The 19,803-nt window shown below is 44.2% G+C and overlaps 1 protein-coding gene across 4 annotated transcripts; it reads right to left on the bottom strand.

Moving 5' to 3' along the window:
- Positions 1-452: 452 nt before the first annotated feature.
- kmt2bb (lysine (K)-specific methyltransferase 2Bb) lies at positions 453-19,666 on the bottom strand. 4 transcript variants are annotated; one of them, XM_061288627.1, is made up of 37 exons: positions 19,285-19,666; positions 17,924-18,002; positions 14,268-17,783; positions 13,973-14,154; positions 13,686-13,805; positions 13,266-13,452; positions 12,620-12,860; positions 12,460-12,527; positions 12,108-12,359; positions 11,922-12,022; positions 11,627-11,752; positions 10,982-11,095; positions 10,737-10,883; positions 10,564-10,656; positions 10,347-10,464; positions 10,113-10,226; positions 9,853-10,037; positions 9,641-9,739; positions 9,432-9,542; positions 9,049-9,125; positions 8,720-8,940; positions 8,485-8,588; positions 8,239-8,376; positions 7,954-8,112; positions 7,757-7,874; positions 7,590-7,668; positions 7,355-7,515; positions 7,091-7,252; positions 4,016-6,974; positions 3,769-3,869; positions 3,484-3,621; positions 3,156-3,408; positions 2,951-3,058; positions 2,784-2,867; positions 2,534-2,663; positions 2,137-2,415; positions 453-1,573 (listed from the first exon to the last, which is right to left on the bottom strand). In XM_061288627.1, the coding sequence occupies exons 1-36, from the start codon at positions 19,612-19,614 to the stop codon at positions 2,140-2,142; spliced, it is 11,451 nt and encodes a 3,816-aa protein (XP_061144611.1). In that variant the 5' UTR covers positions 19,615-19,666; the 3' UTR covers positions 453-1,573; positions 2,137-2,139. The 4 variants fall into 4 exon arrangements, with proteins under 4 accessions (XP_061144611.1, XP_061144610.1, XP_061144612.1 ...); XM_061288626.1 differs by having other exon boundaries at positions 453-2,415; XM_061288628.1 differs by having other exon boundaries at positions 453-2,415; positions 4,016-6,971.
- Between the last annotated feature and the right edge of the window lie 137 nt (positions 19,667-19,803).

The raw sequence follows: 19,803 nt of genomic DNA, 5'->3' as shown, positions 1-19,803 counted from the left end.
TATACAAATATTTACAAACTCAGGGTTTATTTGTACATGGTAACAAAGACAAATTGAAAGATCACAATTTTCCTCATTTTTGTCTTTAACACTTACTTTAAAATAACCCTACTATATATATATTTATATATTTTGTATATTTGCGTGTGTGTGAGTGTGGATTTGTCTTTATATATATATATATATATATATATAACATAGCTTTCTGAACAGATGCTGGGCGTGATGGTCAGGAACCTTTTGTTTTGAGACACTTGATTACAATTTTGCAGCCTTCATTGCAAACACGCTACACACACACACTCAACCTAAAATGACACAAAGTGTCAAAAAGCATCCACCAACTCTGCGGACATTTAAACAGAGATAGCCTCTGCTTTTGCATCAGTATTCCCAAACATCTGTCGTGACAGCTGAGGTAGAATCCTTGCAATAAGTTGGAAGTGACTCTGTTCTTTTTTTTGTCGTTTTTTTTTTTTTTTGTCGCTAAGTGATTGACACTTAATCTGGGCTCCATCCCAGTGATTGGACATGCAAAATGGGCACAAAGGTTGACGCACACGTATAAAGTTTGCTCAAAAATGTTTGAGGGGGGGGAACAAAAATAAAAGATGGGGGTTAAATCGACGTGGGTTTAAGGAGGCAAACAGTGCTCGCTTTACTTTTGTGGCATTCTCTATAACCGTCAGTTTGTTGCCACAACATGGTAATGAAATTAAAATATTCTTTAAAAGACCTGGTTCCAAAAAGAAAAAGCCATATATGTATGATTCGCTTGCCTTAACAGAAAAATTCAAGTACATTAGTGAAACAAAGGACAACACTTGTAAACAAAACAAAACAAAACGGGCACTACAAATGGAGCTGTACACCCACCACCCTTTATACAAAACAACCGTTCACCATTAAAAGTCAAAATCAAAACGCGAATAAATATCACGACTAATTTCAAACAGTGTGAATTGAATTACGCTCATTAAAGACAGTACTGAACATCACTAAGAACAACATTTCCTTACTATCTTAAATTAGGTGCCGAGTGCATCCGTTTCTGACGTCGACGGCTCGTCGTGAAGCAAAGTGTGCGCACCGTGTTCACGACGAGCCCGTTGCGGGAGCTGAACGCTCGTACGCACACACTCAATGGCAATTTACACTAGCTCCCTGATTGACAGATCAACAGTATCGGGTTTCGCAAAATTTGTGCTGCCATTTATATGCAACTGCGGTACAGTCTTGTTGGAATAGCTGAAGAGTAGAACGGAATTTTTTTTTTTTCTTTTTTAAAAAAAACTGATCTCCATCACTCTTACCTTTTGGTTTGGGTAGTGTTGCTACATATACTGTACATCAAGAAAGTCTTCTCATTTCACTGAAACGTTTAACTCTTTAAAAAAAAAAAAAAAAAGGACAGCGAAGATGATGAATTATCCAATGATGTTAAGTACTGAGAGAGTGCATTTCTTTAAAATATGCATTCTGCGCAGGGGTGAACACTCAGCAAACTAATCCTCGTCTGCAGGACATCTTCGTCCTGAGAAAACCCTTCAATGCTTAGCACCGTGCTTGTCATCTGGAAGAGGGGAAAGAAAAGCACTAAAACATGTCCACAAAAAGATGTGCACATGGTAAAATAAGGTTTGGGTGAATATATGGCGAAAGAACTGACTTCACTACAACACACATGGGGGATTAATATTCCCTTCACTATAGGATGGAGCAAAGATAATTGCGGATGTACGATTGAAAGACAAGAAAAGAAAAAAAAAAAAGACTTCTCTCAAAGCCAAGCTGTAACTTGGCAGCATTAATTTTGACAGATAAGGCTTGATGTGTGTGTCCATGAAACGCCGCTGCGGATTCCACAGTGAACTGGAAGCCCCCGGCTGTATTATAAATAATCAAACGGTGAGTCGTCGTAATAGGCAGCCTCGGGTACCCTTCAAACACGCATCAGTGTCGGACAACCTCGTCTTCCGCTCCTCCACACCGTGCACGCGGAGCAAACATGTCTCAATAGTGGCTAATTTGCGTTCTGCGCCAAGTGCCTTCAACGTGCCAGAGCTCCATCCAGTGCCACCTTAATTTAAGGCTTTCTAGTAAACACAAATCTCTCAGTCTCAAACGACGACAGACCTCTTAGTTGAGGAAACGTCGACAGCGCCGGGCGCCGCAGTTACAGTTGAGCTTGTTGCTGGCGTCTTCGATGGGGAACTTGTAGTCGTAGGTGAGCTCCTCTCCTCTGTAGATCTTGCGCAAAGCAAAGATGACGATGTGCTTGCGGCCCTCCACGTTGATCACTCGCGAGTAGCAGTTGGGCTCACAGGAGTGGTTGATGAATCTGGCGGCGTTGCCGTGCATGGTCGCATCCACCACGTCAAAGTCGTCGATGCGGAACATGTAACAACCGATACCCTGGCAAAAAGAACAACAAACTAATTTTTCTCATCTGCCTATTTTTTTTCCCCAAAATCAGTGTTTGCTCCCTATGCTGGGTACAAGTCAGAGGTCCACTACGCAAAGTGAAACGCACCTTGCCATCGTAGTACTTCTCCCTCTTGTCAGTGAGCACCGAGCGAATGACAATGCCGGCGTATTCGATGACCATCTCTCCTGCTTCAATGTTCCTCTTGCAGAAGAGTCCACGCCCATGGATTGCAGACCTACATCAAAACATCAATTGAGCTTACTCAGGAACGTGTGATTTTCTTCAAAACAACCAATACAAACTTGGATCATAAATCAAAACTGGTCTCGGTACTCGCTCAAAAGTCAGAGCTGACCTGTAGACGCCGACAGCCTCTTTTGATGTCCTTTCCAAATGTCTGAAGCGCATGGCCATTGGCAACTCCAAGCTCGTGGCCCGTCTAAGACAGGCAAGAATTGGGTCAGCTTTAATCCTGAGAAATACGGTGGGACTAACTGGAAAATGTTTAAGACAGAGCCTGACCTTGTGGACTTCAAAAGAACATCATCTTCTTCATCATCATAAGAGCCAATGTCAGGAAGCTGCCTATGCTGGGATGCCAGGAAGTTGAACATGTCAAATGTGGATTTTCTGTTGGGAGAAAGTATTTCACATTTGAATTAGTATTTGTCTCTTAAGAAAAAAAAAAAAAAGTAAGAACAAGGCAAAGAGCATTTTATCCACACACCTAAGGTAGAATTCGGAGCGGGCACAGCCAGTGGGATTGACGGGTAGGTCATCTTCCTGGCTGAACTGCTTGAAGAAACGGAAGGCGTGGTGTTGGCAGCGATGCGCCCCTTCAAGTTGTTCCAGCAAGAAGACCACAGCGTCGTGGAGCAGACCGAGCATTCGGGCACCTGTGATCCTCTGGAAAGCCAGAGGTCTCAGCTTTGCAATTGCTCGCGCCTCTTGCACACCATCTATCACCGCTTTCCAAGCAACTGGAGGTACAGTTGAGAAACACATAGGTTAGGGGTGAATTCACGAGAAACGGGATTCAAATCAGTCAGACTCACCCTCAATAGTGTCTGCCTCTACATTGAAGCCATCATCACTGCTTATCTGGAATCGCAAGTGAGGCTGATCTTTGTTTGGCAAACACTCGTCGTCCTCATCAGAGAGTTGCGAATCATCATCAGAGGCAGAAGCTGCGCCTAGAAATGCACATTTTTAGTAATAAAAATGATCACACGGTTTTATCAAACATGTTATGATTCATCTATTAATTTGGGGATTAGATAAATAAGACCACTTTGGATGTGATGCACTTAATGTATGGATAATATCAATGTGAACGGTACCAGAGTATTTCTTCCAATCACTAAAGGTGCTGTGACCCGCCGGCTCCAAAGTTTGCTGCTTGCCATATTCACCCCGAGACGTATGGTCCCACGCTTCGCACCTGGAGATAAACAAAAGCCGATGCAATAGACACAGAGGACTTTGAGGGTCGCTCAGAACTTAACGAGCAATATACTACCAATCAAGTTTCACAGTATGCAAATAAGGTGCCATGCTTGAAATTAATATTGAGAAAACATTTCTTACCCAGAGCTTTCAGAATCACTTTGACGCTCCTGTTTTAAGTCATCCAGGTTCAATATTCCTTTAACGGTCGGAGTCTTGATGCGGACTCCAGAGGCCCTGCTGGAGACGCTCGATGCGCTTGCTCGCTTGCACTCGTCCTCGCTGGTTGGTGCAGAGGCCAGGAAATCCACTTTAGACTTCTTTGTGACGATACGGTCGGAAAGCGAAGACACTCTCTTCATGCGGACGTGGGTGCGAGGGCGGGATGCGGGTGCTGTTTTGGTGCATGGTGCTGGAGGTTCGGGCTCAATGAGTAGACCAGGAGGCAAAACCAGAGAGGAGGGGCTAAGTGTTCGAAGCCCGCTCCACTTGGGGGTGTAGTTGCTTGCCATTGCTTGGTTGATGATTGCTTCGGCGCTCTCCGCAGGAGATGCGTCGGAACTCTTTGTCGATAAAGGGTTCTGTCCGCTGGCCTTGGAGGACTTGCATTTTTTGGACCCGCTGGATTCTTTCTTTTTCTTTGTCTTTTTCATTTCGGGGGCAGTTTCCTCTTTGGGCTTTTTGGGATTCTTCCTTGCCTTTTTAACATTAATTGATGACAACGCCCCATTGCTATTGTGAGTAAGCAACTGTGCAATGGTGGTAGGAGTCTGCTCTGCAGGAGTGGCTGCCGTGGAAGCGGTGGACATCACGATGGGCCCAGGGGGTGGAGTAGGCATGTTTCCGGCTGCGGCGAGCGTAGCCGACAGTGCATTGCTTTGCAAAAGACTGGCGATCTGAGTGACACAGTTAAAGGATGGAGCATTAGGATTTGGCAGCTGGAATGTGTTGCTGTCTGGGCTCTTGACAAAAATCTGCCCAAGACGGTTCACCAACAACACATGGGGTGTAGGGTCCACATTTGGACCTCCAACTTCCTTCACAGTAAGAATGGCATGACCGGGCAGCGCTGAGGATACCACAGGCTGCTGAGGTTCTAAAGCAGGCCTTGGTGTCGAAAAATTGATTGAGATTGTGTGACCGGATGTCGGGTCCTTCTGCAAGGCTGAAGAGCTATAGCCATTTAAAATCACTGGGGTTGTGATGGTTTGGGCTGGTAGTGGAGCGGACACGCTAAGTCGAGAAAGAGAAGATACTGAAGTAGAGGAAGAAACAATGGTGACAGCTGTCAAACCTAAAGGCATTGCCTGGCTGGAGCGCACAGGTAACGAGATACTGCCAGAGGTTACTGCTTGGACAGATGGCCCTGATAATAACGGTTCATTTTGGGGTGCAACATTTTGCAGAGTCGGCGTCGGGTCCCCGACAGGAGTTGAGGTGGCTGAGTCTTGTGACGTGTTAACGGGCTGTAGTGTAATACTTGTGAGAGACGGTTGGGTGACACCTGGTGAACTGGAATACATTTGAGGAGAGTCTGAAGGTCCACGAGAAGGACATTGCGCACGTGCCGATTTCGGGGCAAGTTGGGAATCGTCGGTGGAATTTCCCATGGAGTTGCCTGCGATGTGGTTACCTAACACAGTGCAGGCCTCAGCTGAGGAAGCAACGTTTCTGTTGTCAGGTTTTGACATCAGATGTTTCGAGTCTTCAGCTTGTCGGGATTCCAGTTGTGTGCATTCCAGCACAGGAACCGGCTTTCCTAAATGGGGCTCAGAGTCGTTTGTAGGCACTGCAGAGGCAAATTCTACAGAGGAACTCTTGAGCAAGTCCTCAGAATGGGAGCTGTCAGCCAGGTTTGTCAGTAAATTAGGGTTCCCCTCCAGGGTGGGAAGCACACTTTCCTGACTTGTGTCAGCTCTTTCCACGTGGTGAGAAGAGGCCATGATATCTCTTGAGGATCCTGGAAGATTTTGAGATAAGCTCGTCAGAGGTGACGAATCGTTGTGCTTCAAATTTGATGTCACTATGAAGTTCTGATTCTGAATTGTATTGGTTTTAGTCAATGTTTCCGATTCGGGGATACCGCTGTTACTTAGGCTGTTGGTTGGAATCGTTTTACCAGAACAATCAACTTTCTGAGAATTATCACTAGGAGAGATGCTTGCATCACTCTCCGTTCCATCATCTACTCCATCCAACTGAGCCATGTTTCTGGAGGTAGTGGACGTGGGAGACTTGGAACGCTCTTTCGACCCAGGACAGCTGACAACAGTCCGGGAGAAGTCAAAGTAATGTTCCATATCGTCATCAGAGGAAGTATTGCCGAGGTCATTCCTGCCTGAGGCTGCCGACCGTGGCAGACTGGCAACAAGGGATTTTCTTTTCTGTGCCTCTTGGGCTCGACCCCAAAATTCTTCTTGATCATCACCTTCTACCACAATTTGCCCACCGCAGTTCATAGCCACAACTTCATTCAGGACTGTCTCTTCAATTTCCAATTCTGTCCTCATCTCTTGTCCCAGAGTAATGTTGGGATCCTTGTGATATGAAGTAAACCGAAATTCGTCTTCATCTTTCTGTTCGTCCAAGTCCCTCTGAGGTGAAGTGCCGTTTGCGGGAGAAACATCTTCCGGCTCCGGTGATGCCAGGAAATTGTGTGGCACTTCCACAGAATCCGATTGGCTCAGATCAAAAGATAACCGAGTCCTTGGTAAGTTCTGTATGGATGGAGAGAATGACAGACTTGGAGATGCAAATGGTCCTGCACTGTCCTGCCAGGGAGACTGAGGAAAGAAAGATGAGGCACAATGGGACTTTGCATTACCAGGGCAACGAACTGAGGAAGCATTTCTCCCCCCGACGGGGCGGGCTAATGAAGAATTTATCAGGCTGTCTGAAGTGGCACTTGAGAAAAGTGGGGAAGTTGGAAGAGATTTTCCTGCACGAAGAGAGACTGGTCCCGTTGGGGGCCCCAGGGGAGCAGGAGACTTGTTACTGCGTAGGCTTGTTGCCTGGGTGTGGGGGTTGTGGCGTCGAGCTCTTCTTGTTTCCTCCAGATCACTTACTGTTAGTATATGGTGAGGTTTTATTGGGATTGCTCCTGGGAAGAAAACGGAAACCAATCTATAGCTTAAACGATGACAAGCTTCAACTCTTTATATATTTATAGGGCTAGGTATTTCTCATAAAACAAATTCATACAAAGCAACACTTTACCTGGGGATGGCAAAGGTCGGGACATTCCTCCAGCTGGTCTCCTGGTTTGGGGATAGCTGGGAATCTTTGGCTTTGCTCCATGATCTGGCTTTGTTGATTGGGAAAGGCGTTCCTCAGGGTGGATCTGTGATTCTGATTTATCACTCACATGGGTCTCGGATTCTGATTTAAAAAAAACCAAAAAACATTGCTATTTTGTTATAATTGATTCTTCTACTGCGATAATCATTATTGAAAATATTTACAAAAGAACAAGACGAATACCTGGCAACGGACAAGGGTTGTGCTCGATGGTGTGATTGTCTCCTTGGTCAGGCATCTCCTCAATGGGGTTCTCTGGTAGTAACGGTTGGACTTCACGGACTGTGCATGTGTATTTGCATTTTTGCAGTGGATTCATGGTGCTCCAGTACCAGCGAGAACACCTGAGGAAAGAAAACAAGCGCTTTAAGAAATGTGCCAATAATCTCAGGTTTGCATAGAACCAAAGGTAACTTACTGAAATCCCACAGGAAACAATTTCCCTTTGTTTGCTGAAAGCTCTGACAGGACACCAAGTTTATCAATCTGTAGAGAACCTGTTCAGAGATATACAAAGAATGAAATGAATGTGGGTGGAGTCAGTATTGCAACCAAAAGTTATAAAAGTAGTGACTTAAGCCATACCAATCATGACATTGATTATCTCGGGCTCCAGTCCAGTTAAGAACTTTCTGCGGAGGCTGATTCCTTCGAAATCCACATATACCCGTCGGTTGACTTCAAACTCCTGACCGCTTATCATCTTCACAACAACAAAAATGTTCTTATCAAACTCGAAACAAAACACCAACCACAATATTTAGAAAGGACCTCTCCATTACCTTTCCACTGATCAGATGCTTATGTTTGTGACAGTAGACCTTCTTGTCATCCTGGAATACACAGTGTCGGGAGCGGGCACACATGAAGTGATAGTTGCTCTGACAAGAAGTCAGGCAGCAGCCAACGGTGGCGCCTGTTTGGTTGCACCTTTCACATCGCTAGCAGCAAAAGAGGATAGATGGGGACAACATTTGACTGGATGGAGCAGGAGACGTTATAAAAACAAAATACTATTCAGTGAGCTTTTACATTGGTTAAGTAGAGCAATGTATATAGCAACGAACCATCAAGCGACCCCTTGTGACAGCACTGTGTACATGCAGTAAAGCGCCGTTGTCCTCTTCAAACACTTCAGCTGACCACAGAGAACAGTTGACATGTGCCCACTCGTTCTGGCCCAGGTACAACAACCTGCCCGCATCCTGAGAAACAGCACAAATCTTTTCAACTTTCCATCTTGCTGTTAAATAGGCAAACATTTACAAAAGGTGTTTGCGTCTTGGACATTTTAGGTTGAACACATCACTTACGTTGGGTTTACGGTCTCCGTATTTTTGGCACAAGGAGCACTGTCTCTCATCATCCTTCGACCAACCGGTGTCCAGATCTGCTTTTGAAAACCGTCCCCTTTTTCCTGCGCATATGTGAAAATAAAAATGTAAAGAGATGCACTTTCGAATTACATAAAATAATTTTAAATCAGATTGAAAAGCCCACACGCAAACAACTTCTTTATCACCTCCAATCTAGTGTTCAGAATGTTACCTTTCAATTTGTGCCGGAAAGCAATGCTGGCTTTGAAGTGGTTCCAGCTTGAATGCTCTGCTGCCATTGGAAGACCCATTTCATCTTTCCTTTCATCAAAACCTTCTCCATTGTCATCCAAGAGTTCCAAAGGAGTTCGAGAATGGAGCCCTTCCCTCTCCTGCCACTGGGCATAGACATGCTCGGTGGTAGGAGGATGAACAGCATGTGACAGCATCCCCCTGTAGTGCATTTCATTATTATATTATTGACAACCAATGAGTGAACCTAGGACCAAACAAGTTTTGCCAGCAATTAACTTATAAGTCAAGCAATGAGTCATTACTCACATGGGCAGTGTTTTGGTACACGAGTTCCAAACTTTTGGGTCTTGACTGTTGAACCAATTGAAGACCTCTTCAAGCAGCTTAGGAAAAAAACAAAACAGTTGGAGTTACAAATGCATCCGAAATTAATCACAGACAACAGTAATTCTTATCTTGACGACAAAATGTGCGCCCAAGGTTATTTACATTGGGTCGTCTTATGACAGCCCCGTAAAAGTCACACATTTTGAAGAACAACCGCCCAAAAAGTTTTATTATCACTAAAAGAGTTTGAATGAAAATGTCAACTGATTAATGATGCGGAACATTTAAATGAAAACACACTTCAAAACTTAAAAGAAACATTTATCGAGGGGCATCAGATGCTGCAAAAGAAAAATGTATACCTTTAAATAATATGAGCGTGCCAAGGCAGTGGGTCTTTGCTCTTCTGGAAGGCTTTCTTCTTGTTCCAGCCTTTTTCTCACCACCTGGACTACATCTTCATGGAACATTTTCTGTCAAGTAATAATCCAAAAAATTAACGGTCGCAAATAGTTTTTCTTGCCACAAAGAAATGGTGAACATGTTTGACGCAAGACGTGTTTGGACTCACCAACGTTGTATAAAGGCCTTTGTCAAACTTCTTGCCCACAGCTCGGAGGTCACAGGCGGGTCCTTCGATTCCACTGTCAGGTTCCACCAACTTTTCACACTAGTAGAATAGTAGCATAATGTGCACACGGTATTTTATGATTTGTATTTGAATCATTTTTGCAGAGTTTCTAAATTTCTTTTGGACACGTTAAAATAGGGCTGATGTCTAACCTGTGAGCAGGTAACAAGGTGCTGGGTGAGGGTGGAAGACAGCAAGCAGGCGAGAACCTTCTCTACTCCAGATCGGAGCTCGATGTAGAGAAGTTCTCTCCAGGCACTGGGTTGAGTCACACTGCATGGCCGACACGAATACACCACACTCTCTGGTAAGCTGGATAGGATCTCATACAATTCATCTGAAATGTGTGGACAGGAAGACAGAAGAAGTTAGCAGAGGTGTCAAAATTGTCAAATGGAAAGCGAAATATTACCTGTTAGATCCTCACACTTGGCATGTACCCAGTGGTTACATGTGCCGCACTGCATCATCTGACTGTCGTAGTCATTGTCCTCATAGCACTTGAAGCAGATTGGGCAATAGTTACCTGATGAGACAAAAAAAGAGTCAGTTCAAATAAAGGTGATAATATAAAATGACACTGGAATTCATGTTACTGCTTATGATAATAACATGCATGCAGTCAAGGAAAACTGCATCAGCTTACCCTGTTCATAGAGTTGGGAACAATCTGGACAGAGTCCTTTCTCGTGGTTCCAATCGATGTCCCAGCTCTTTCCCGGTGTGACCCCACAACTCTTGCACCTGATGCATGTCATACAAACCTACAAACAACACAGTCACATTGACGTGTTAAACAATCCGAAAGCTTCGAGGAAACATGCAGGATTTTTTTTTTTTTTTTTTAAACACGAGTAACCCACCCAAGCTTTCCTTTTCTTGTTTTGTTTTGGATAATTTGGTCCAAGACAGGAAGCGTGGTAGCAGTTCTGACATCGTTCGCACTCCAACAAGGGCTGAGGGAGAATGTTTCAAAAACGAGAGTGAGGTTTGTTTATTTAAAAAACAAAAACAAAACATGAGTTGTGGTGTGTACCTTTGATTGCTTGTTTTTCCTTCCACAAACATGGCAAAACTTGCAATGCCGACAGCACCAGTTTTCCTTATTTTCCACTGAGGGGCGCTCTGACTCTTCAAGGCAAAACCAGTGGAAGGGCTCACAGCACACTTGGCAATACAACATCTAGAAATGAAAGACATGTAAGGTTCAAAAATGCATTGTAACTGTAAAGTAGTCGTCATATTTCAATGTGAGAAGCGCATAAGAACTTTCAAAATTACCTCGTGTTGCCCTTTACTGGCACAAAGTAGGCACACATGAGGTGGCATGTTGGGTGCAGAGGTCAGGATACTTAAACCACCCATGTTCCAAACATTCTCCAAGGTACAGTCCTCCTAAAAAGCAATTTAGAACACAATGACTTTGCATTACTTTACGAAACCGTGTCTGTCATCACAAATGCTTTTCCTTGAATGGGTAGTTCCTAATTTGTGTTTCAAATTCCCCTACAAAAAATGTGCCCACACAGGAAAATTGTTTGCTGCTACGCACAATGTGAATTCAAGAAATAGAAGCTGTTCTTTATACTGTATATAAAAAGAAAACAAATTGGTATGAAGTGGAATATTTTATATCTCATAACTGCTGTTTAATAAAAATATATATATCAGAGTATGTGATTATTTGATAGAATTTAGTAAAGTAGGAAATGCAAAAATATTCAATAGCTACAGCCAACATCTGCCAATTCTTTTGTTATTTTATAACCGGTATTTAATAAAACCCTTGCATCATTCACATTATCCAACTCCACCAGCTTCATCTGCTTATGATTGAGAGAGCATAAATAAATCTAGAGTCCGTTTCTAATCTGGGTTTAAAATTTGTGATGAAATCTGTGAGCCGCACCCTATCCTAAGACATACCTTGAAGTTGACTCGGATTTTATGGGTGGGTTTTGAAGACTCAACTTCCCTCTCCTCAAATCCATTAGCTAAGGCAGCCAGGACACTTGGTGGCGTCTCCTCAAAGGAAGCCTGTGATGACAAACCCTGAAAGACAAACACAACTCGAAACGTGAGAGAGAACCATAAACCTGGAAGTACAAGTACACATTAACCTCTTTTTTGGAATCGCGCCTGATAAGGACAATAACATCCACTTCCGATCTGTTTCATATTGCTCACATAATTGATTAAGGGTCACCTCAGATTTTCTCACCTTATCAGGTTTGCGTCGAACAGATGGCACACGATGTGCGCTAGATTTCCGATGCCGGATCTCGTCATCTGATATATCTCCCAGGAATCCAGACACAAAGTCTTTACGTGAGAGAAGTTTGACAATTAAGAGTTAATGCATCAAACTCAAAATCTTGTCCACGTTGTATAGTGTAATGACTTTTACCGGGAGTCATACGAGGCCCATTGCCCTTCCTTCTGGCTGGTGAGGCTGAGCTGAGGTCCTTTTCATCCAGATCTGAATCATAGTCCACCAGGTCAAAGTAGATACGTGGTTTTACGACACGTTTTGGCTGCTTCCTCACAGACGGACTGTTACTGTCTGCCTGGAGGCCGGAAGGCGAGTCTGCCACTCCCTCCATCCCTTCATCATTACTTGAATGTCCTCCGCTGAAAGAGAACCGCCGTCGTTTTGAACCTTTAGAAGGAAAGAAAGAAAGGACAACTTGTTGACTCCATAGCTTTTTAAGAAGGTATTTCAGAGAATTTGGAATTGAAGGACACGGGTGAGAATTTACCTTTAGGTGCAAATCTTCCACTGAGTCTTCGGGCTTTCCTTTCTTCAATTTGATCACATCTCTTGTACCTTTTTGGGGATGCATGCACACAAATCTGTTATTTCTTTGCAAAGAGTTCTCCTTCACATTTCGACAAATCTTATAATATTCATCAACTTACACACAACACTGTCGTTTGGTGTTAGGACCACCAAACTTCGGTTTGTCAAGGCAGTTGATGCATCTCCCACAATCGTCTTCGTGGTTGCAACCCTTGCATACGCCGCACCTCCGAGAGCGGTACCCGAAAGCTCCAAGTCCTTTTCGTTTCACAAAGCCGGAGGACGTCTTCCTGACCTTGGTGACTTTTGAATCGGAGAAATCGGGACTATCGGATTCGGACAGGGAGCCATCTGCGACATCTGCCACACAAGAACGGAATTGAGAAACAAAAGAGGCAATTTACGGCTTAAAGACAGGGATCTAAAACATTGTGACTATTGTTACAATACTTCCAGGGTGGGTATGACGTGAGCAAAACTAGACTGTGATTATTTTAATACCGAAGCAGCTTTTTATTTTTTAATAGAAATCAGACACCATTTATATTTGGACTATTATTACTATTTATCTCCCTAATCAAGTGAAGAACATCACAAAATGTTGCCTTTCCCCCCCCCCATCCAAGACAATAGACATTTGTCAAGAGAAAACACCAAAACTGTCACAGATAATCAGCCCAGGCAACAAATGGTATACAGTATGTCAAATGAATAACCAGGAAAAAGAAAGGGGAAGTGACTATGAGCATCATCTGGCATTCCTACCCTTTGCAACGGCTGAGGGAGAGATGCCTGTTCTTTCGTGCAGAGGCAGAGCACTGAGCCTGGGAATGTCATCTGGTACCAACGCCCGAGGCTGCCCGAGCACCACAGAAGCGGCGCGGCACACATGCTTGATGCGTGGACCCCCTGCTTGACGGAACTCTTGGCACAGCGGTGAGATGAGCTGCAGCTAGAAGGCATAACAAATGCTCAACTGTCAGAGAGAATGGTTGCTCAAACATTAAATATGACAGCATTTCATTGTCGCATGTCGAATTTGTGTGCTTCAATATGTCATCTTTAAACTAAACCCAGGTGGAAACTTCATTGTAATTTCGAGACCCAACAGATAAGGGAGAAAGATGCAAGATATCGAGTTGGATCAATTGTTCTCCGCCAAGCCTTATTGATTTGCGCACTTACTTGTCCTTGAGATGGCTCCGTCTTGATTGAAACATCGGTCTCAAGCTGCACTTGCCGCTTCCTCTTTTGTCTCTTGGAGGTCAGATTTCTCGGTCGCACACTGGCGGGTCCGGATAACAGCTTCAGACATACCGAGAAAAAAAAAAGAAAAGCATCATGTTAGCTTTATTCAGTCATTTAAAAAATCAATAATAATAAATTAAAACCACCATTGTCAGATTGATAAAAACAGTTGCATGTGGTTGCATATTGTGAAGAAATGTTAAAAGTGTGATTTTTCTTTTTACCCCCGAGCACTTCATCTGTTTCTGCTGGTCAATCTTCATGAGCTGCACTTTGGCTTTTCTGAGCAAGTTGAACATTCGTTTATTCGCTCCTGTAAGTCGCGCCCTCTGTGAAGCTCCTTTTCCCAAATATGCGGGATGGTCATCTTCGCATATGGCCGACTCCTTTGTTGACTGCAGCTCGGCTATGGGTTGAGGAAAACGACATATTGTTGTAAGTATACCGTTATAGATTTGAAATACAGAAATATACGAGATGTTTCTAAATTACAGTATCAGTAATTAATGTTGCAAGTACCTGATGAAAGCTTGATGCCGTCCTTCCCTGCCGGATTCTCTTTTTCACCGTCCCGATTGGCAAGCAACTTGGACTTTGTCGCTTTAATGCAAACTTTTCTCACAACTCCTGGCGTGCCTAGGTCTTCTATTTTGAGCTTGGATTTCTCCAGAGCAGAGTCGGTGTTGCGCTGCCTCAAGCTAATGCTCATGGCCTCATCATCAAGTCCTTCAGCTAAATCAACAGGCGACTGAAGCGATTTGCTACTTTCCATATCTGTTGAACTTTTGCATTGAGGAAGACCTTTGTGAAACTTGTTTAGTCTTTGATAAAAGTGAGCGGTTTGCTTGTGAAACTTGAGGGGCGGGGTCTTTTTCTGAACATCCAAAAGGCCGGCAGAAAAGACTTCTCGGGGTTTTTCAACTGGAGGAGATAAAAATAGATCCTCGCATTGGTCCTCGGGAGTTTTGTCCAGTGTGAATATTTCCTCCGTCAACTCTGCAGGCAGATCCCATTTCAAACCGGAGTCCTTCACAAATGAGCTCTTCTTTTCCATTTTGACACTTTTTGTGTCCGAAAACAGACCGGCAGTTATGTCAGCTGTATCATCCAGATCATCAGATGAAAACAGGTCCAGGTCGAGCTGAGCTTCTCGTAATATGTCCTCCTCGTCAACAGGTAGGATGGGGGAAATGGTTTGCTCCGTTTCTTCATCTCGCCTCTTATCCGTGCGTATCTGCAAGCCCAGTTGCAAACCTTTTTTGGGGGAGGTCCTACGCGGCAACCTGGACATTCCAACGTCATCCATAAACCTCTGTGGGGTCTTGATCACTCGAGAGGATCTGGCACTTACAACGGGCATGATGAAGTGTTTGATGTTTTTGACAAACTTGGTTTTGCCGGACGGGACGTCAACTGCATCCGCCCGTGGTCCATCCACCAGTGAGTCGGTTTCTTCTTCTTTCAAATCACTGGCCTCTTTGTCAAGCCCGATCTCTATTAACGTAGAAAGGATGGACTCCGGTTGCGGCCGTTTGGAGTCAAACTGGATGGCGGAGGGTCTCTTTTTGTACTTTTTATGCACACCAACAAGTTTCGGACGAGGGGCTGGAGCGCTTTCATCTGATTGGATAGAAAAGCTCTCTTCGAGTGTTCCCTCTCTTTCGGATGAGTTAAGAGGAGCAAACTTCCCATCTGTGTTCCTGTGTTTGTGCTTCTGACGCTGCCCAATTCGGGTTCGACGTCTCTTTTTTCCTTTCTTGTGGGATTTCTTCTTTAAGCATAATGTTTTGGGATTGCTTGCTTGACTTTCCAAATTCAATGGCGGCTGAAAATCTATCAAGTGAATGTCTGTTTCCTCTTTAACGGGTAGCTGCTTGGGCTCTTCCTCGGCGGATTGCGTAACCTGTTTCTCTACCAGCTCCTGGCTTTCTTTTGCCTCGGGCTGACTTACTTCTGTTTCCAAAGCCTGGTCTTCCTTCTGTGGGGACTCAATGTTTGCAGATTCGACAACCACCAATTCTGTACTGACTGCACTTTCTTTAGGTACAAGAGCTTTTTTCCTTTGAGCAGACCTCTTTTTCCCAAATTTATTAGCATGACGTCTCTTGGGTAGAGAAGGCACTGGCAAGGATTTGGCCTCATTAATTTGCGGTTCGGCCTCATTCTCCATCTTGTGCGGCGACGCTTCAAGAGGCTCCGCTGGAGGAGCATCGATGGTCTCTGCGGACTCCTTTTCAAAAATTTCAGGAACTGCGCAAGATTCTTGCGATGATTTTAGAATTGTTTCCTGTGAGCTTTCAGGGAGAACTTGTGAGGTGGACTCTTCTGTTAAAACCTGAGCAGGTGCTTCAACACTCACTTGTGGTGCATTTTCAACCTGTGGACTCATCCGCAAACGTCGCTTCCATGGACTCTTACGAATGACAGACTTTTTGGGAGGAAAATCGAGGCTTAATGTTCTCCTTCGTAGTGTCCTGGTTGGTTGGTCGTCCGCCGCCGGAGACGGGGGCTTAGCCTCTTGAACTTTGTCAATCTCTTTAGTAGCATCATCCTTTTTTTCAGGTACCGGGCTAACTTGTTGAACCAAAAAGGACATCTTGGATTTCTTATGCCTGCCTGGAGAGGAGAGTTTTTTGATTTGAAAAGGTGGGACAACTTTCCCACAATCTTGCTGAGGGGCTTCTTGAAGAGAGCCTTCACTTCCACCCTTTTTAACTTCCACTTGTGAAGCAGACATTTTCTCGCATTTTTCATCTGCCTTGTTTGGGCAACTTTTCTCTTCAGTGTTTGCTGTGCTGCTCTCCCGCGGGGCCCAATTGTCCAACTTTAACGACTTCTCCGACTCCATCAAAATCTCGTCGAGATTCTTGTCGTTTAGTGTGGACAGATTCACTTCAGTAGTCCCCGTAGCACTCTCTGTCGGCTTTACAGTCTCTTCAGCAAGCTGGACCTTACTCACCGACTTCACTAATGATAATGTCCAGATGAATTTTTTCCGCTTCTTTTTTCGAGTTGTCTTCCCGCTGGACTGCGCATCATATTTGGGATTCCTCATTTTTCTCAACTTCAAACTTGGAACCCTGCCCTCCTCGTTCAAAGGCAACTTATTGCTGGGTTGCACGGCTAATGGATCAGTCGCGGCGGATGATGAACTTGGGTTGTCTGAGAGTGGAACACCCTTCTTTTGTCTTTTACTCTGTCTCTGTCTGCCCCTCCTCATGGCCACCTTTGGCTCAAATTTTCTGGACACCTTTGACTTGGTAACTGAATTTTCCGGTTCAGCAAAAGCAGCAGCGGCAGCAGCGGCAGCAGCAGCAGCATCCAAGACAGGTTGCGACGGCGGGTTGGAGACTCTCTTGCTCCGCCGAGTGGCTTGTTGATTACGCTTTGACCGCTTTCCAATTTTTTTTGACTCAGCAGTCTCTTTTACAGTGTCAGGTTGATCCACTGATTTCTGGTCGTCAGCCTCAACATTGTCACCAGGCTTCCCAAGCGATACCGTCCCTTTGGAAGCAGATCGTCCACGTCTTCTGGCACGTAAAGTCCCGGCACCTTGATCGTCCGCAACCTCTTCAGGTGGTTCGGGTTTTAATTTAACATGTACACTAGAAATAGTTTCAGCCTGAATATTCTCATCGTGGGGCTTCTCCTCAGTTTCTTTTAGCTTCATCTTCTTGACAGACTTTTCATGAGGTTCCTTTACCGTTACCTCAGTTCCTTTCACCTTCATCTTCTTGACAGACTTTTCATGAGGTCCCTTGACTGTTTTAATTTTCTTTTTCGCCACCAACTTTATTGTAATCCTTGGTGCTGGCAACAACACTCCACCTTTGGTCAGCTCCTGACTGGCAATGTTCTTAACTTTAGAACGTTTTCTGGACCCTTTAGCAGGCTCTGTTTTGGAAGATGCTATGTCTTTCTCATCCACCAAATGTTCTTCTTTAACGTGGTCAGGAGGAAAAATAGCTGCCTCCTCAGCTGGCATAATAGGTGCTACCTTCTCACGTTGTCGTTTAGGTTTTGTGATGACATCACCTACAAAAAACAAAATGAATTTTAAATATCCAGCAGTGTGCACAGAAATGTTTGAGAAAAAAACTGCATGCCCGTATATTCTGTTTAGTTCACATTAGTTACATGTGGTTAAAATGTGAAGAGTAAAAGGGGTTTTTCACCTGTAGAAGGTTTTTGCCGAGAGCATGGAGCTCCTTTAGAGCTTTTCTTGAGAGCTTCAAAACCTTGGAATTCATCGCCCTTAAAAAAGAAAAACAATCATTAACACATGCAAAAAAAAAAATTAACAGGATTCCAATGGAGGCAAACTCAACAAAATAAAATCGCAAACACACTCGCAGCAACACACGCGTACAACATTGACTGCAAGTGATCAAAACAATAAAACTAACAAAAATAAAACATGACATTATGATGAATGAATATACGCCCTAATTGACTGTTTATTCATATTAGGTATTATTACAAATTTAATATACAAATAGTATTCCAGAACAGTTATCTAGAGAGGTGAAATTCACTTTTAACAATTTAATTTATCAATTACAATGTCTACCAAAGATTACATCCTGTAAACTCATTTAGGCTAAACAATTTAAATGAATTAACAAGCAATAGTGTAACTAACCTCAAGTCGATCAACTCGGTATGAAATACCAAAACTGAAACGCAAGGTGAGTTTAGAATTACGTTTCCCTCCAAGACCTGCATTAGTACGACTTAGTGAGACAAGAACTGAGTGTGAGTGAGAAGGTAAAGTTAACATTACATCAGTCATTCTCCCAATCATTCATTTCTCAACAAGTCTCCCGCAACATTTTTTTTTTTTTGGAAAAAAGTTCCTGCTTGTCAGTGCTTGCTAACATGTAGCCTCTGTACAGCACATTAAACAGTACACTGAATTAAACTCACATTAGGTGTGTCCTTAACACATTCGTATTACACGGTAGTACTATGGTTACACGCGACACTGGGTATTTTACGTAAAACTAGACAAGAGTGTTATTAAAACACCGTAGTTAGCAGCATGACTAGCTGCTGTGCGGGGCACGGGTGTTAGCCTTCCCGTTCTTTGTGTTCACTACGATTAGCTGCCAGCTACTTTGGCCCGATAAGGAGCGGGGCTACTGGAGGGCTAATTGCGTTTGCTGTTTACAAATTGGCGTATTCACTCACTAGCTTTCATTAAATATTTAGGAGGAAGGTGTAGCGAGGTTGTATTTACAAACTGTCTAACGGGTATGGCAGGGCGAGCGTTAATGTTACGGTACTTTCTCCCCTTTCTGGTTGTATTTAACAGTACGACCCAGTAAATGTCACGAAAAAGCTCCGCTAACATTGGTTAGCATTTCATGCTAGCATATAGGGAGGGGGCTGGGGGGGGTAACACATTAGCCTAGCACAGAGATGTTGACATTTCTCCATGGCACCAATAGACACACAGTTGGAGACAGTACTCATTTGAACACATTTAACTGTATTAAAATGTGTTGAGAAAAAAAATAAAAATAAGGATACTAACTCCAGAGTCGGTTTGGGACCTCACCTCTTCACTCCCACTAGAGCTGTACCCAGCCTGGCCAAGGGTCTTGTGGCTCGCCTCGATTCCAAGTAAGCGCAAGTGAGACTGGTCTTCGTTTAACGATACAACCAGGTTTGCGGGCCTTGGCCCTCCGCAAGTCACATCATCAGCTTCTAAACCCGAGCGCCCGAGTTGCCAGCGCTTCTCGGAGCGCAAACGACTACGAGATGACCAAGGCCGACCGGGGAAACGACCTCTGGCCGTAGCGGTTCCACCTTGGCCTCCTCCGGCAGCCGCGGTTGCTGATCCGCATCCCGCTGCCGCCATCATTGCTTCGACAACAACACACACCGACGGCTAGCAGATTCGAGCGACGAGAGACAAGAGGGAAGGCGCGAGATGGGAGGGAGTGGGAGCAATGCTTTGTGGGGAATTGAGTTTTTAACTGGACGTGATAGACAAGGTTACGCTTTATTGACATCTGGTGGCGATTGCTGTGAACTAAGACGCCAAACGCAG

The sequence above is a fragment of the Syngnathus typhle genome, linkage group LG10 (genome assembly GCF_033458585.1).
Source record: "Syngnathus typhle isolate RoL2023-S1 ecotype Sweden linkage group LG10, RoL_Styp_1.0, whole genome shotgun sequence".
Taxonomy (NCBI): Eukaryota; Metazoa; Chordata; class Actinopteri; order Syngnathiformes; family Syngnathidae; genus Syngnathus; species Syngnathus typhle.
Note: the sequence above shows the minus strand (reverse complement) of the source record. Positions and strands in the feature narration are given on the sequence as shown.

Bases quoted from the DNA above. Each gene is read 5' to 3' on its own strand.
- kmt2bb (XM_061288626.1), bottom strand. From the start codon at position 19,614: ATGATGGCGGCAGCGGGATGCGGATCAGCAACCGCGGCTGCCGGAGGA. The intron at 7,669-7,756 runs GTATGGCTTAAG...ATCTCTGAACAG, and splicing joins GATAATCAATGTCATGATTG to GTTCTCTACAGATTGATAAA. The intron at 7,516-7,589 runs GTAAGTTACCTT...TTCTTTCCTCAG, and splicing joins TTGTTTCCTGTGGGATTTCA to GTGTTCTCGCTGGTACTGGA.